The following is a 14,750-nucleotide window of genomic DNA, read 5'->3' as shown; positions in this document are numbered from 1 at the left end:
GAAGGTGGAAACTAATCTCTATGTGTCATTATGACTGCCAGGGTACTGGCAAAGAAGCAGCATCCTTTTATTTCAATTTTAATCATTTTTGAATTTTAATACCCTGCTCCTTTTGTAATTCTCCTGGCATTCCCCATATGCATCCATCCCAGCCAAAACACCAGTGTAAATTAAATGGCACACAACCACACCACTGTTGTAGTTCTCCCAAAAGAACCAATCGGGTGACTAAAAGCAGAATAGGTATATGTCTACCTTACATCCCTGTGGACTACTAGCCAATTAACTGACTTCTAAAATTAAAGAAATTGAAGAATATGAAAGAGTGCAGTGGTTAAGTAACCTAGTGATATAGAACCATTAAAAAAATAAAGCAAGCCAGTAGTAATACAATAATCAGTGACCATCAGGGCCTGGAAAAATGAGTTTGCTCTCACTGGCACTAAGGAGCATCACATGATTATTTAATTACAGCTCTAATTTTTGTCTCGTGGATGGCAACATATCAACAATTAATAGGGCAAATAGAGGAGACTGCATTTTTAAAGAGACAGAACTTACATGAAATACTGCTTGAAAATACAGTATGTCAAACAGCATAATGCTTCTGAGGAATATCTTTCCTTGTGCCACACAAATAACTCTATTTAACTATAGAACAAATGCATAAAAAAAATATCAATTCTGCTGGTATAACTTTATCTAGAAAGCATTTTTCAGAATAGCCACAAATTAATAAGCATTCTTATGACTATCCTATTAATTTAGCTGTCATTGGAACATGTAATATAGAAGCTGTTTTCTCACAAGATAAATAACTCAAGTTCAGCAGGTAATGGGATTCAAATTCAATAGATGATATTGTTATAAAGGGCCACATCCTTTGCCTTTCTAGTATAACAGTATTCTACAGGACTAGCCAAAGAGATTCCAGCATTCGGTGAGCCAAGCAAAAAAAAAAAAAAATAAAATAAAATAAAATAAAAAGGGCAATAGGACAGACTTACTTAATGGAAGACTTGCACAGATTATTGATATGGGCCCAACAGCAATGCTGCAGGAACTGAGTCTAATCCTGTAAAGTTCGGTTGTTTTTTTTTTTTTGGTAAAGAGTAGAGGCTAAGATCATATCAATATTCTCAACTGTTGCCTCAGATAATCATGTACAGTTTTCATTGTACCTGATCCTGTAAGTGACCTCAGTGCAAAACACTGACAGTAATAAGAGTTACGTTTATGGAACATTTAACATTTCAGGATCATCGTAAGTGGTACTTGCCCACACAGTTGAGGGAAAATCTGGCTGTAAGTCCGTATGTTATCTTGCTTACAAACATGGTCACCTTCGTATAGTAGTTTGTAGTCCAAATCACTAATCACATTTGTATTTATGATACAGAATATATTTTAGACACTAATATTATTTATGGAAAGGAAGGTTCCAAATGTCCCCCTAATGTCAAGTTATGTATGCAGAAAAAAGCCCCACTACACTATACAAATAGATTACTTTCTGACACTTACTATACATGCAACAGAAAAAATGTTTAAAAAAAAAAACTTCTAAACTTGTCCTTAAAGGTCATTTAATTTGAATTGACAGAGACATATTGGATGTGTTTCCATGTGACAGATGACAATTTAAGTACTACTGTAAAAAAGCAATCAACTTGAAATAGAAAAATCTTTACAGCAAATGCCTTGTTCCTACAGAAAAAAAATGTAGGAAATTGAGCTGATCTAACTAAAGATGTGAAAACTCTGGATTACAGACCTGAATCTATAATCTTAAAAAAGAGGACTGGCAAGCAAGAGCTTGTATGTAAGAGAATATATCATTCTTTTTATGTGATGGTTAATACACAGATAACATGTCTCACAAAGACTGTAATTAAATGTCTAGCGTACAAGTAACACTAATAAGCATGCAGTATTATTGTGATACAATGAATCCTTAAAAGCTAAAACTATCATTTTTCAACTTTTAAGATGCTTTTAATTGTCCCTAGGACCTTTTACACTCAACAAGGAGACTCAACTACGATAAATAAATAAATAAAAAATTTCACAGTCAAAAACAGAAAGAAAGACAAACTTTTGGCTGTTCACTATAAAAAAAATCTTATTTAAATTTTGATTATAATTGTATACTTGGGTTGAAATTTCATTTGCCTTTATTTCCAGACTACCGCTACTAATTTGCATTTTTACAGTATAGCATTTTCATTCAAGGATTTCAGAGTCCTTTGCAAAAATAAAGAAATGAATTAAACCTCACGACATCCCTAAGAGATGAGTAGGTACTATTATATCTGTTTTGCAGATAGGAAGAACAGGACTTCAGTATACATCTGACTTGAGATGTTAAGCAGCTTTGTCTTCCATGATTTCAACTGGATTTGTGAAGACTCAGCACTTACGAAAATCGTATTCTGTGCGCATTGTGTAAAGGCATGTTGAATATGTTGCTATAGTGACTTGCCCAAGGTAATGCTTTTGGTCAGTGCCAGAGTTGGGAACAGAATTCAGGGCCAGACTATTCTATCCATGCAGGTTCTAAGCACAATTCTATTCCACCCTGCTCTAGTCCCTGAAAAATTGTTAACATAAGGGGTGGATGGGTCCTCATTGCTTTTTGCGACTTAGTCTTCAGGCTACACCTTACAAAAGTATCTTTTCAGGGACTTTGGCAGGATGGCACAGGATTGCCTAAAACGTGTAAGTGCTTCTTAGATGTCTAATTGGTGGAATAAGGTCTGGCCCTCATTCTGGTACTCTTAAGTACTAGGAGAGGATTAAGGAGTTATCCTTAAGACAGTCCCTGTGGTTAGATGTGTCACTACTGCTACAGTGAATAACAAGAGGAATTACACACAAACGCTGCTGGCCAAGTTCTTGCTGCCAGAGCAACATCCTGATGCTGAGAGGATGAGATGCATTCTGGATTTAAAGCATCTTCTATTCCTCAGGTCATTTTATAATAAGCTAAGGGAAAGAGGTGGAGCAGGCAGCAGCTGGGAGCTGTAACGGTCCAACTCAGCTGGTGCATGAAGCACATACTACCATCTTTCCGACAGAATATTTCTGGTGCCTCCAGGTCCACTTTTGCAAACAATCAGATCACACTGTCTAAATGAACTGCAGTTCATGAAAGAAAATCATTGACACAGGTGAAGATGGGTTATTTTATGAACCTACAGTTATATAAAACTGTGTTATCAAAGGTAAGGTATTATAGAACAACAGAAGGAAAATAAATAGGCCTGCATACTAAAAAAATGTTATGCTATTTACTCAGGAATGGAAAAAGAGATCTCAAATAAGCAAAAAAGGTATAATTGGCAGAAGTTCAAAAGCACTAAGTAATGTGTGTTTGTATCTCATTCACCCCTTATGAAGACCCAATGTTGATCTCTTACCTGCTCTACATAAATGTGGCTTCATTGACTTTAATACAATTACTCCTTATTTCATCAGTATGCTAGAGGGAAGAGTCAGGCCCACCAAGTTTAAAGAGAAATATGTATCATTCAAAACACTCAATAACAAGTGACATGTTATAATACTATATGAATTCTGAAGTGAATTACTTCTATAATTGATCTAAATTCAGATATTCTACATGGACACTTAACCTTTGTGGATAGCTTCAGCTATGGATGTTGAGATCTGCACACACAGAAGGCAGTATGTTGTAGAAGCCATTAGAAAGTCAACACCTGCCAAACAGCAAACCGATACTGATCAAGGACCGAAGTAATAGTGATAACTGTGGTAATCTTGCATACCACAGGATGGTAAATGTTGGAAACCCCCTACATTTTTTTTTTCAGAAGCGACCACTGCCCTCTTTGTTATGACAATTACAGACTGTGGTCATGTTGGTGGGAATTAATCTTGCTAGTACCATTCTTATGGAAATGGACATATGATCTAACCATTTTGGTAAATGAAAAAAAAAGTTGGCCTCATTATCAAAGAACATAATCAAAATGGTCTGATAGAGAATGCCATTATGCTCTTTTCAAACAATGAGCCATTTTCACTAAAACTATCATCAGACAGGCAATGAAGCAAAGATTAAAAAATAACGTAAGTGGCAAGTAGCTTTGTAAAACTTACAACGTTTAAGTATAACAAGGCAATAAGCACTATAGTTGTTCAACAGTCAAACAGATACATTTGTGTCAGGTTGGGGTTTTTTTGATAAACTATAGCAACTTCATGGCAAAGTTTAAAAAAAAATATACTAGACTATATAGTGACAGATTTTCAACACATTTTTCATCACACACACATATGTGCTTTCAGTTATTAATAAAATTCTTCTGCCCTTATCTGCTGTTGTCTGAATATACAATTTAAGTGGCTTGGGGAGGCATATCCTCTTAAGGAAATATATTTTCACTATTTAAACTTAAATATGCCCAGTAAAACTAAATGCCGTTTCTTTAATGCTGGCTTCTGCCTGCCACAAAAATGAATATGGAATCATCTTTCTTTAAAGTTACTCTTTGTGTGGCATGATAATAAAACTTTTTCCCCCCCCTTCCCCAAACACGGGAGTCAGCTGCCCTGGATAACACCACAGGTAGATATTAAAATGGAGACAGAGCCATTATTTAGTGGCGACAGGAATATAAATACATGTACTAACCTATAAACTGGTATTTACTTCAGGAAAGTAAGTAATATTTTTCCTGTGATTGCCGTGCTGTCAGTTTAATGCAGCGTAAATAAACAGTAGGTGCATGATAGCTTTAAGTAGGAAGTGTTCATTCCACAAGAGAAGCAGATTACTGATGCCTGATGCCCATAATGGCAAAAACAGAACTTCCATTCTACCTGAAAAATATGTCCTCCCATACTAAATGATTTGCACTTTTCTATTAAAATTAGTTTGCCAAAATTCTATGAAAAATACTAGATAATCAAACCACCTTACCAAAAACATTCATTTTAGCATCCCTAAACTTTAAATGTTTCAAGTAAAACACACCCGCTTGTCTGTAATTTCTTCATCCCATTGCTCTTAATGAAGGCATCATACAATCGTCATAATATAATAAAAAATAAAATGATATATAGAATTGCCTATGCTTTGAGTTATTTTGTTCTTATAATCTAGTTCCCAACTGAAAATAAAATATCCCCTTTGGAAAAAAAATGATTTCTAAGGAGATTGTACATACACTCGTCATCTATTAACGTAAATTATAAGGAAGTAAAATGCTCTAGTTATGTTTAAAACTGTTCTAGATGGAAAGTTGTGGTTCCAGTGGATATTTATTAAATATAGAGAGAGCAATGCCAGGTATGCACAAGAGGGTGATAAAATGCTGCAGTAGTATCTGTGCTAGCAGTATCTAGCATCGTCCCTAGAAACAGGATGAAAAAAAAATTTGGGGGGGAGGGGAAAATCACTTTTTTGTGATTTTTTATTCAAAAGTATACCTTCAATTATAGTTTTTTCTTTAGTGCAGATTCAGAAGATGATCTTTATATTTTTATATTAGTTTTATTAAAACACAGTAACCTCTTTGACTAATTCTCCAAATATAACTAAAGTGCCTAAGGAGGACTGTGAGTTAAATCTTATTGTTTTCAGTTAAGAAACTGGGTCAACAGGATATTTTTAAGAAACAACTAGTTCATATAGTTAAATTTTTTTTTTTTTTTTGAAGAATACTGGATATTAATTCAAGATGGAATGAACCGAAGTCATATGATTTCAAACCCTTTTCCAACTGAAACAGTAACGTAACAGAAGTTAGTGGTTATTCAAGGTTTAACTGCACAGAAGACGGACACTTCTCTGGTTTGAAGAGGTGCACCTGCCTACATCCCACTTGGGAGTTTACATTAGAGAATCACTATGGTGCTTTGAAGAGAGCACACTGTCTTTAGTTTAATACTATCTGTAACCAAAAGATCTCTATAATAATAAGGACAGGTGTTTGTCAGCTGACCTCCAGGGCCTACACTGCAAACCATGATCTGTCAGACCAAAATGATTTCTACATCACATTCAAATACATGCTTTGGCTGATTTGGCAGATTCTCCGTTTTCCCTATTCTTGCAAAGCACTATGTGCTGTCATGGAATCACAGGCTTACTTCACCTGTTTCATACGTCTGTCTCAGAAAAAAGCAGTATTTAAGGACTTGTTTTAGAAGCTAAAATGACAAGAGAAGAGCTGGGGAAACTCTTTTAGATAGTTACTTTGCTATTTAAAAATCAATAACAAAGAATATAGAAAGGAACTGTTACTTCTTAAAAGTGTATGGACAACATGCATTCCATTTAAATATTTTTGCCTCAGTAAACTCATTTTGCATACAAAGAACTATTATTTATTACATATTTGAACTTGTGGGAAAAAGAGAAGGAATGCATTGATTCCCAAAATAACTATACAGGCTTTCTGGAGACTTTATGCTTCTGTGTTCTTCTTTAACTTAGACTACTCTTATTACAGGGCAAAGAGGAATTCCTTGGAGTCAGTGATTTCTCTTTCATTAGCTAATGTATTCAGGAGTGGGTACAAGCGTAGACAATGATTTTATTTTTGTTACATCACCTTATTTTATATCCATATGCATGCTGTTTGTTATATGTTATAAACCTGCATGCAGGCGTTATCTTGTTGCTTGCTTTTTACTTATATAGTCATAGCCAATAGATAATGAGACGTTGCCTCCACTTGGTAAGCAAACTAATAAGAATAAGAACTACAGAGATATGTTAACATTAAAAAAATACAACTGTGTATAGCAATTTAGGACTGTCATACAAATAACCTCATCCACACGAACACAGTGGAGTAATAGTAACAGTATGATACAAATGATAGGCGCTATACTATATTCCTGCCTTCGCACTGAACGCAGCCTGTTTCAAGTTGTGTTTTGAAATAAGGCGTCTGAGTTAACACCTTTATCTCTGGTGACTGTGTGAAACCCTTAAGGAGATCCTGAAACATGCAACCCATTCCCTTCAACTCTGGTTTCAATTTTTACGCTTCTTGTAACCTTTCCCTACAACGCGAGAAAGAAAACAGAGTAAATACATTAAATTTGTTTCACAACAGATGCTTAGGTTGTTTAATATTTCAGATGCCTATTCCTGCTAGTCCTGTCTGCACATTTGTCAAAAAAAATTTTTTTTAAATGTAAGCTTGCACGCGAATGTTTGCCAGCAGCCTGGAGCAGACAAGTCGATGAACCTGCCTAGACCCAAAGAACAGAAAGTGGAAAGAACCGCTGCTAAAAAAAAAGTCACCCCCCCTTGTCATATGGAGCAGCCTAAAGCAGGGCTGCTCCTCTCCCACCTACCTGCACCTTGAGAGTCCTGGGATCTCAAACTGTGGTGGATCCCTTTCCCAGCAGATGGACTGAATGCAGCTGACTGCTCATTCTTGCCCCCACCCCCTCGTCACTCCTTGCCACTGACGAGCTGGGGGCCAACGCGTCAAGCCAAGTTTGCGGCGGTCCAAGGCTCTCCCCCAGCACTCGCAGGGGCCAAGCTGGGACAACTTGGGAGGCACCGGGCAGGACCTCCCCCCCGGCCACTGAGCAAAGGCTTCGCTCCCAAAGCGGCCGGTGGGAACAAAGCATCGCCAGCTCCTTTTGTAATATATATTTTAGGAGGGGCAAAGAAAAAACACAAAAAAAATCCCCCGCGGCGCAGGGCAGCCGGAGGACGAGGGATGCTAGAAGGAGGCTTTGCCACGGGGCCGCCGGCGGCAAATTGACGGCTGCCCCGGGACCACCCCGCTGCCCGGCCCGAGCCCTCCCCGACAACTTTGCCAAACTTTGGAGGCAAGTCGCGCTTCCCCCCGGCCCGGCGCCTCCGGCCCGGCAGGTGCGGGATACCCCCGGCCCCGGCCCCGGCAAGGGCCACTCACTCATGGGAGCGCAGCGCAGCGCGGGCCAGGCTGGGCGACACCGTCGGCTTCCCGGGCGCCGGCGAACTTAATTGCACTGAAGTTCAAGTTGGCTTCGCACCCATCCGCAGTGGGCGTTTAAAGGAAGGCGAGCGGGGGGGGTGTGGGGGAGGGAGGAGGAGGAAGGGGGGGAGCCGCACGCGCCCGCCCGCCCCCGCTGCTACACCGCCCGCCGCGCAGGAGGAGCCGGCGGCGGCCCGGCTGGATGCGGCCCCGGGGCGGGGGGCCGGGAGCCCCGGGCGCGGGGGGCTCAGCGCCTCGCCTCGCCTCGCCTCTCCCCCTGGCGGAGGTTGCCTGCGCTGGAGCCGGAGCCGGAGCCGCCGCCGCCGCCGCCGCCGCTCTCCTCCCTCGGCGCGCGGCCGCAGCCAGAGCCGGGCTCGGCCGGAGCAGCAGCAGCAGGACGGTTGGTGCCCTCCCGCCCGCCCGTCTGTCTGTCTGTCTGTCTGTCCCCTCCCGCCGGCTTCCTGCCCGGCGTGTTTTGGGGGCTGACTTGGGGAGAGCGGCGGGTGTGCGCGGCTCTGCCTCTCCCCCCCTCCCTCCCCGTGAAGTAGGAAGTCAGGTGAGAGACACACACAATCCCCTCCCAGCCCCGGCGAGGTGGGTAGGAGCTAATCACTGTTGTTGTTGGGCTGGTGGCGGTGGGGTTTCATGCTATTATTCCCCCTTCCCTTCCCTTCCCTTCCCTTCCCGCCCTGCTCGCTCCCAGCAGCGCCCCAGCCCCGCCGCTTCTCTCTGCTCCCCCCCTTCCGCGGCACTTTCTCCCTCCCTCCGGCGCACTTTCTTTCAATATTTATCCACCACATGCTCGGCTGTCAGCTGCTTCCCCCCTCCCAACCCCGGGCGGGAGGAGCGAGCGGAACAGGCTCCGAAAGGGCCATGACAAAGGTTATCGATACTGGGAGGATCCGGGCCGGGGCCGGGAAACTTGTGCGGGAAGCAGCCGCCCGGGGAAGGCTCGCAGACCCGCGTGGATGAACCCGACAGCTGGTAGCCCCCTGCTTCCTTTGGGGGCGGGGGCATGGGTCTCGGATTGTGTTTCTGTTTGCTTGCTCGTGGGTTTTGTTGTTTTGGGGGTTTGTTTGGTTTTTTTCCTCTCCTTGCAAAGATTTCACTTGTTAGGCTCTTGCCACGAGCTGTACCCCTGCAACTCTAAGCCCGCTGAAGCAATTTTTCAGTATTTTTTAGAAGCCACTTTTCATTCTCCCCATCTCTTAAGTGGTGTTTGAGCTTGCACAGAGTGCCCTGAAATAACTTTTGGTGCCTGAATGCTCTCATCCATGCAACTGCTGCCTGGAGAGAGACTTTTCTTCCCCCACCACCTTCCTTCCTTTCTTAGCTGATGCACCGTTTGTAAGTCAAGTTCCCGGAAAGTGAAGCTGGCAGTGAATACTGGCTTTCCTGAAAGCTGAAACATGTCTCTTTTACTCTAGAAGCTTGTGAAAAGAGCATGCTGGGGGACTCTGACCCTCAAATCTACTCGCTTCCTTTATTTTTACTTGGTTAACAATTTGATCTTTCAGCTCAGAAACGAACAGAACTATGCCATCTCTGAAATAGGCAGACAAGGGTCTTTGGGTAGATGCGCAATCTTTTATTAGACCAACTAAAGAGAAATTGCTCTTGGCATGCTTTTGGGCACAAACGCCCTTCTTCGGGCATAGGGAAAGTCTCCAAAATGACAGAGACCATCGTGTTTACACAGAGGTATCTTTCCTTAACAAGTCCCTACTACACTGACCTGTTACCCGTCTTGCTTATTGCTAGGAGAAGCTGTAAGCTTGTAACACCATTAGTAAATAATCATTAATCGGGAGAGAACACGGAGCCCAAAGATTACACAATAGTAGTAATAATTAATAAAATTGACCTTGCCAGCATCTCGTAGTGACTATTGGAGATTCCCATTCATATAGGACATAAACAAGGGCTGAAGTTATCCCCTTATCTTCACCTTAAATGCAAGATCTGTTCCCCCCCCCTGTTTTTTACCTTGGAAATTTGGCTTTTGAAATCTTTTGTTACATTACAGGATAATATAAAGAGAGCCAAAGCAGAGAGCATTTTTGCACTTCTACAGACTCATTCAGATGCTTCTTGGAGATGATTGTCCGATAAGCGCTCCATGTGTGGCACATTTTCTCTTTATTAAACATCTCCTTCACTTATGTTAACCACTGTCAGAGGATCCAAATGATGATAGCGTTTCATGTCTTCAGAATACTGGTAATCAAATAATGAATCCATGTAACTTCCCGTTGACCTATCCACCAAATGCACGTGAAAAAGTGGAACAGAAAGCGTAAACTATTTGTCTGCGGCCATAGATTGAGTCAGATGCAGAGATTAGAATTGAGGAGTTGACTGATTCCCAGTTTAGATTTGATTTCCTCCTGAGCATTATCTTAAGAGAGAGTTGTGATATACACATTTTCTTGTTATTTTAGTAACAGAGGTGTGTGTGTGTGTGTGTGTGTGTGAAAACGAGGATCTTTAGAGCTTGTGTCCTTGTACACGATATTGATAACTATGTAAAGTTAAACTGGGTGGCTTTTGCAACAGACCCCCAACTCTGCAGTCAGACAGTTTGCTTTTGAAACAAGAAATCACTTACCAACATTTACATCTCTGCTGTAATGGTAAAGACTTGCTCCAAGATGTTTTCACTTTCATGAGCAGGTATGTCCAAGTATATCTTGGCTACATATAGCTGTGAAAGCACTTGCAGATGAACATGTCAGAAGATCATTGTTACCTTACTTTTTGTGTAAGATTTTAAGTACTTTTCATTCTAGGTGTCTTCAACATACAGAAAGGATTAATGCAATGATTTTCCACAGGCGTGCTGTGAAATCCTTTCAAGGGTGCTGTGGGGAACCCTGCAGCTTTAGCTTTGTTAGGCGCAAACATAATTCACAAGATAAACCTCAGGATTGCAAATAGGAATCCAATGGGAGCTGTTCTGCTCCAAGTTCTTTGTAGCAGAAGAATTGCTGTATTATTTTTCTAGTCACAAAACGGAGCGAAAACTAAGAGCTGACATTTTTCTGAGGGGTACTTTGAGTCTAAAAAGCTTGAGAACCACTGAGATGGTGATTCTCTTGCTTGACAAAAAAAAAATGAGGTGGGAAAAGCAGTATCTGATGCTTACTAGGATTTGTTCTGAAAGATTATCTTTCATATCATCATTTCAAACTGAACTTTTTGTTAATTATTGCAGTGGTTCCCAAAATGTGGTCTGCAGATGACTGGTGGTTTGTAGGCCAAGATAAGTAACTGGTACAAGGATTGAACTGCTGTTCAGCTTTAATTAAAAGGTTGAAAAGGATGCCTGTTGGTTTGCAAGAAATGTTGAAATTTTTAACATTTGAAACTCTTTGGATCAGCAGAACAGGTTATGTGAACCCTTGAATTATCCTAAACAATTTCTATTATCATGACAGACATATGGACCAATAAAATGTAATGGTTAGATTGTCAGCTTGAGTATAACTTTAGTACAAATAGGTTTGCAAAATCATCCTGTGGTCTGTAAGAGGTATGTACTAATTTGACCTGTATAGCAGGTTAGAGATCCTTCAGAAGCAACCTAATCATCTGATGCTGAAGATATTATGATATTTATAATATGGTAAATAATGAAAAACAGAAGACTAACACTATATAATATATTTGAATATTATTCTTTGCAATATTAGGCAGCAACCTTTACAGAGTCTTGTCATTCACATCAATGGAGCAAGAGGTACGTTGCATTCTCTTTATCTGTGGCATGTCATCGAGGCTGTGCCATTACACTGCTATATTATGATATGACAGAGCACAGATGGCATGCCTAAAAAGCAGGTGTACGATATAACTTTCATTTCACTGACATGTTGCTTTTATACATGCTGCAAAAGGAAATTTTAGTGTCCATTTTCCAATGTTCTCCTGCCAAGTGTCCTGCAAAAACTACCAGAATATTCTACTTGTCTTGCTCATCCCTGAAGTCTGGAATTTCAAGACAGCACAAATCAGATGTTCATATATATTTATCAGTTTATTCATGTTGACAGCCACATTTTATCTTTTGAAATTTGAAACTGCTGATTTGAGGGAAAGGGGGTGCAGTTCTGGTTTAAATAATACTAATGGTATTGGAGCAAGATTATCTGTCACAGATGAAAATGGCTTATGAATCATAGTAATCCATTCATTAGTTTATGGATTCAGAGTTCTCTGGGGACTGTCAGAAGTCCACAATACCCCTGAGTGTTATGGGATTTTTTTTCATGAAAGATGTGTATAAATATGTGTATTCAAAAAGTTTCCTATTGATCACCTATCTGACGGAGACTAAGTAGAAATTATTGAAGTCAGAAGGAACTTAACGTAAAATATTTTTCTTTAATTCTATTTTTCAGAAGGGGTAATTCATAATAGCATGCGTTTGCCAAAGTACTTTAGGTCAATCTGTACCCCGTCTTAGTACTCTCTTATGACAAATCTGAGGACATACAGATATAGGCATGCCATTTTAGATGTGATAAACCAGTAGATCCTCAGTTAAGTGTGTACAGGCTGCTGTCAGGTATTTAGATGCACGTATAAATAAAGCCGGTGAGAAAATGAGAGTCGAATCTGGGCATGCGCATTCATGCAGTCCTCTCCCTGCACCTCCACTTCTTCCCCAGCCTCTGAGGTGTGAAATGAGACAGTCAAATGAGCCAGAAGAGGTACCATATTTTCTCACATACAACATGCACCTCCTCCCAAACTCAGCCCCTTAAAATTGGGGCTCATGTTTTAAGCAGCTGAGCTGTTTCCTTTGCTGGAAAAGGAGCCTGCGTGGAGAGACACTGCATGCCATGCAGCTGCCAAGATGGCTGCAGTTTGTGTGTTTGGCAAACTGAACGGGTGGAGTCTTGTGTTAACCCTCTCACAGCTGTAGCTAGTGCCTGAAGCAGCAAATGAGCTGCTGGTAGTATTTTAATGAGGCTCGTGATGTGGAAAGAACACTTTATTTATAGGAACTTATTAAAAAACCCAACAAACTACTTACCATAAAGAAGTAATAGCCTTGCTACTGCCTTTTGCAAGGGCCTGGGACCTAACTTTGTGTGACCTAAAGTAAGTCCTTCTGGAAATGTATGCTGCTGGCAGATGTTTAAAAAAAAAAAAAATCCCAAAGCAGAAAAAAAACATGTTACTGGAAGCAGTGTGTTACTACAACCTGGCTCCACAACGTCTGTGTAGATTGGGTGCTTCAGCAGGGCTTTTTGGCCCCGCTGAAGCACCCAATCTATACAGATGTTGGACGTACAGTCTCTTCTGGGCATGAGCTGGAAAGTGCCAAGTTTTAAAATAAAGCGCTGTTTTATTTTGTTTTTTTTAATGTCTGGAAGCAGCCACAGTGTCTAGGAAGCGTGGCATGGCAGGAGACAAGCTGCTACACCAGAAAGTTCCTGGTGCTACTCTTCCTGGACACACTCTTCCCTGGAGGACTTGCTCTATCTATGGCATACAGTTGGCCATGATCCTGGAAAAAAAAAAAAAAATTTCTGCATTCTGCCTTCTAAAAATAAGGTGCATGTCTTATTTAGGGGCAGTTGTTCACAAGATAACACAGTACTTCAGTAGGTATGTGAAGTTGGTATAATACTGAACTCTGGATGATACAGAAGGCCACATTTTTGCCTAGACTTAGATTAAATATCTGTAAGTGTAACTTGGATTCATGTTCTGCCCGACAGTAGCGCAAAACAAGTCTCTCTAAATGACAAAACCTCTTAATAAAGTTAATATGTTGAATTACTTAAATTGTTCCCAAGCAATTTGTTCCTAGTATGAATCTTGCTCTTTCCTGGCTCTGAGCATATGACTAAAGCAACAGCAATGAGATGTATTTCACAATAATTAATCGTTTTTATGATTTGTTGCTTTCACTACGGTTGATCTAAACTTAGCAAGCCAGAAACCAAAAATAACATCATATGTCAGGCCTTTTCCCTTTACACCCAAAAGCAACTTTATAATCAATTCACAGCCTTTATAATCAATTCACATTGTAACGCTGCTAAAGCAGTCAAAATACTGTTCAGTACCAAGACTTGCTCATAGCTGTGTTAGTAGCTTCATGACATGAGAAGACTGTAACCTTCCAGTTGCCATCAGGATTGAACACACACACACACACACACACACACACACACACTGCTTCATAAGTATGGTTTCACATAAAATGGTTATCTATTTTAGTTTAAGTTTATTTGACAGTTTTATCCTTATCTACTCAATGTTTGAGCCTCCAGATTCTTTCTTTACACTAGTACATCTGTAGAAGGAAATTTTAAATGACTCCTTTTGAAGGAGATTACTGCTCTCACTGTGGTCCTTCGACTACCCTACATCATTCTGTGCTGATTGTTCTAGATCTAATGCCATCTTTAGAAGTAAGATGGTGGAGGTTAGTCTCAGTCATTGCATGACGAATAGGTCCAGGGAGGTAATACTTCCCCTGTATAGGGTGCTGGTCAGACTGCAGTTGGAGTACTGCGTGCAATTCTGGGCGCCACACTTCAAGAAGGATGCGGATAACCTGGAGAGGGTCCAGAGAAGGGCAACTCGTATGGTCAAGGGCCTGCAGACCAAGCCCTACGAGGAGAGACTAGAGAAACTGGACCTTTTCAGCCTCCGCAAGAGAAGGTTGAGAGGCGACCTTGTGGCTGCCTTTAAGTTCATCACGGGGGCACAGAAGGGAATTGGTGAGGTTTTATTCACCAAGGCGCCCCCGGGGGTTACAAGAAACAATGGCCACAAGCTAGC

At 40.9% G+C, this 14,750-nt stretch overlaps 1 protein-coding gene across 3 annotated transcripts in view; it reads right to left on the bottom strand.

Moving 5' to 3' along the window:
• SATB1 (SATB homeobox 1) overlaps positions 1 to 8,337 on the bottom strand; it is a 109,362-nt gene extending 101,025 nt beyond the window's left edge. For 2 of the 3 annotated variants that reach the window (XM_019497925.2, XM_019497928.2), the window contains exon 1: positions 7,908 to 8,337. Coding sequence is in view for 1 of the 3 variants with exons in the window: in XM_019497928.2 (XP_019353473.1) it covers positions 7,908 to 7,911 (4 nt within the window). In the remaining 2 variants the exon portion in view is untranslated. Of the gene's footprint in view, positions 1 to 7,335; positions 7,694 to 7,907 lie in introns of those variants that run through there. The other variant, XM_019497926.2, reaches the window with a different exon arrangement.
• Positions 8,338 to 14,750: the final 6,413 nt, after the last annotated feature.

This window comes from Alligator mississippiensis, chromosome 5 (genome assembly GCF_030867095.1).
Source record: "Alligator mississippiensis isolate rAllMis1 chromosome 5, rAllMis1, whole genome shotgun sequence".
Classification (NCBI taxonomy): Eukaryota; Metazoa; Chordata; order Crocodylia; family Alligatoridae; genus Alligator; species Alligator mississippiensis.
The sequence above is the reverse complement of the archived record's forward strand: the minus strand, read 5'-3'. Positions and strand labels throughout refer to the sequence as shown.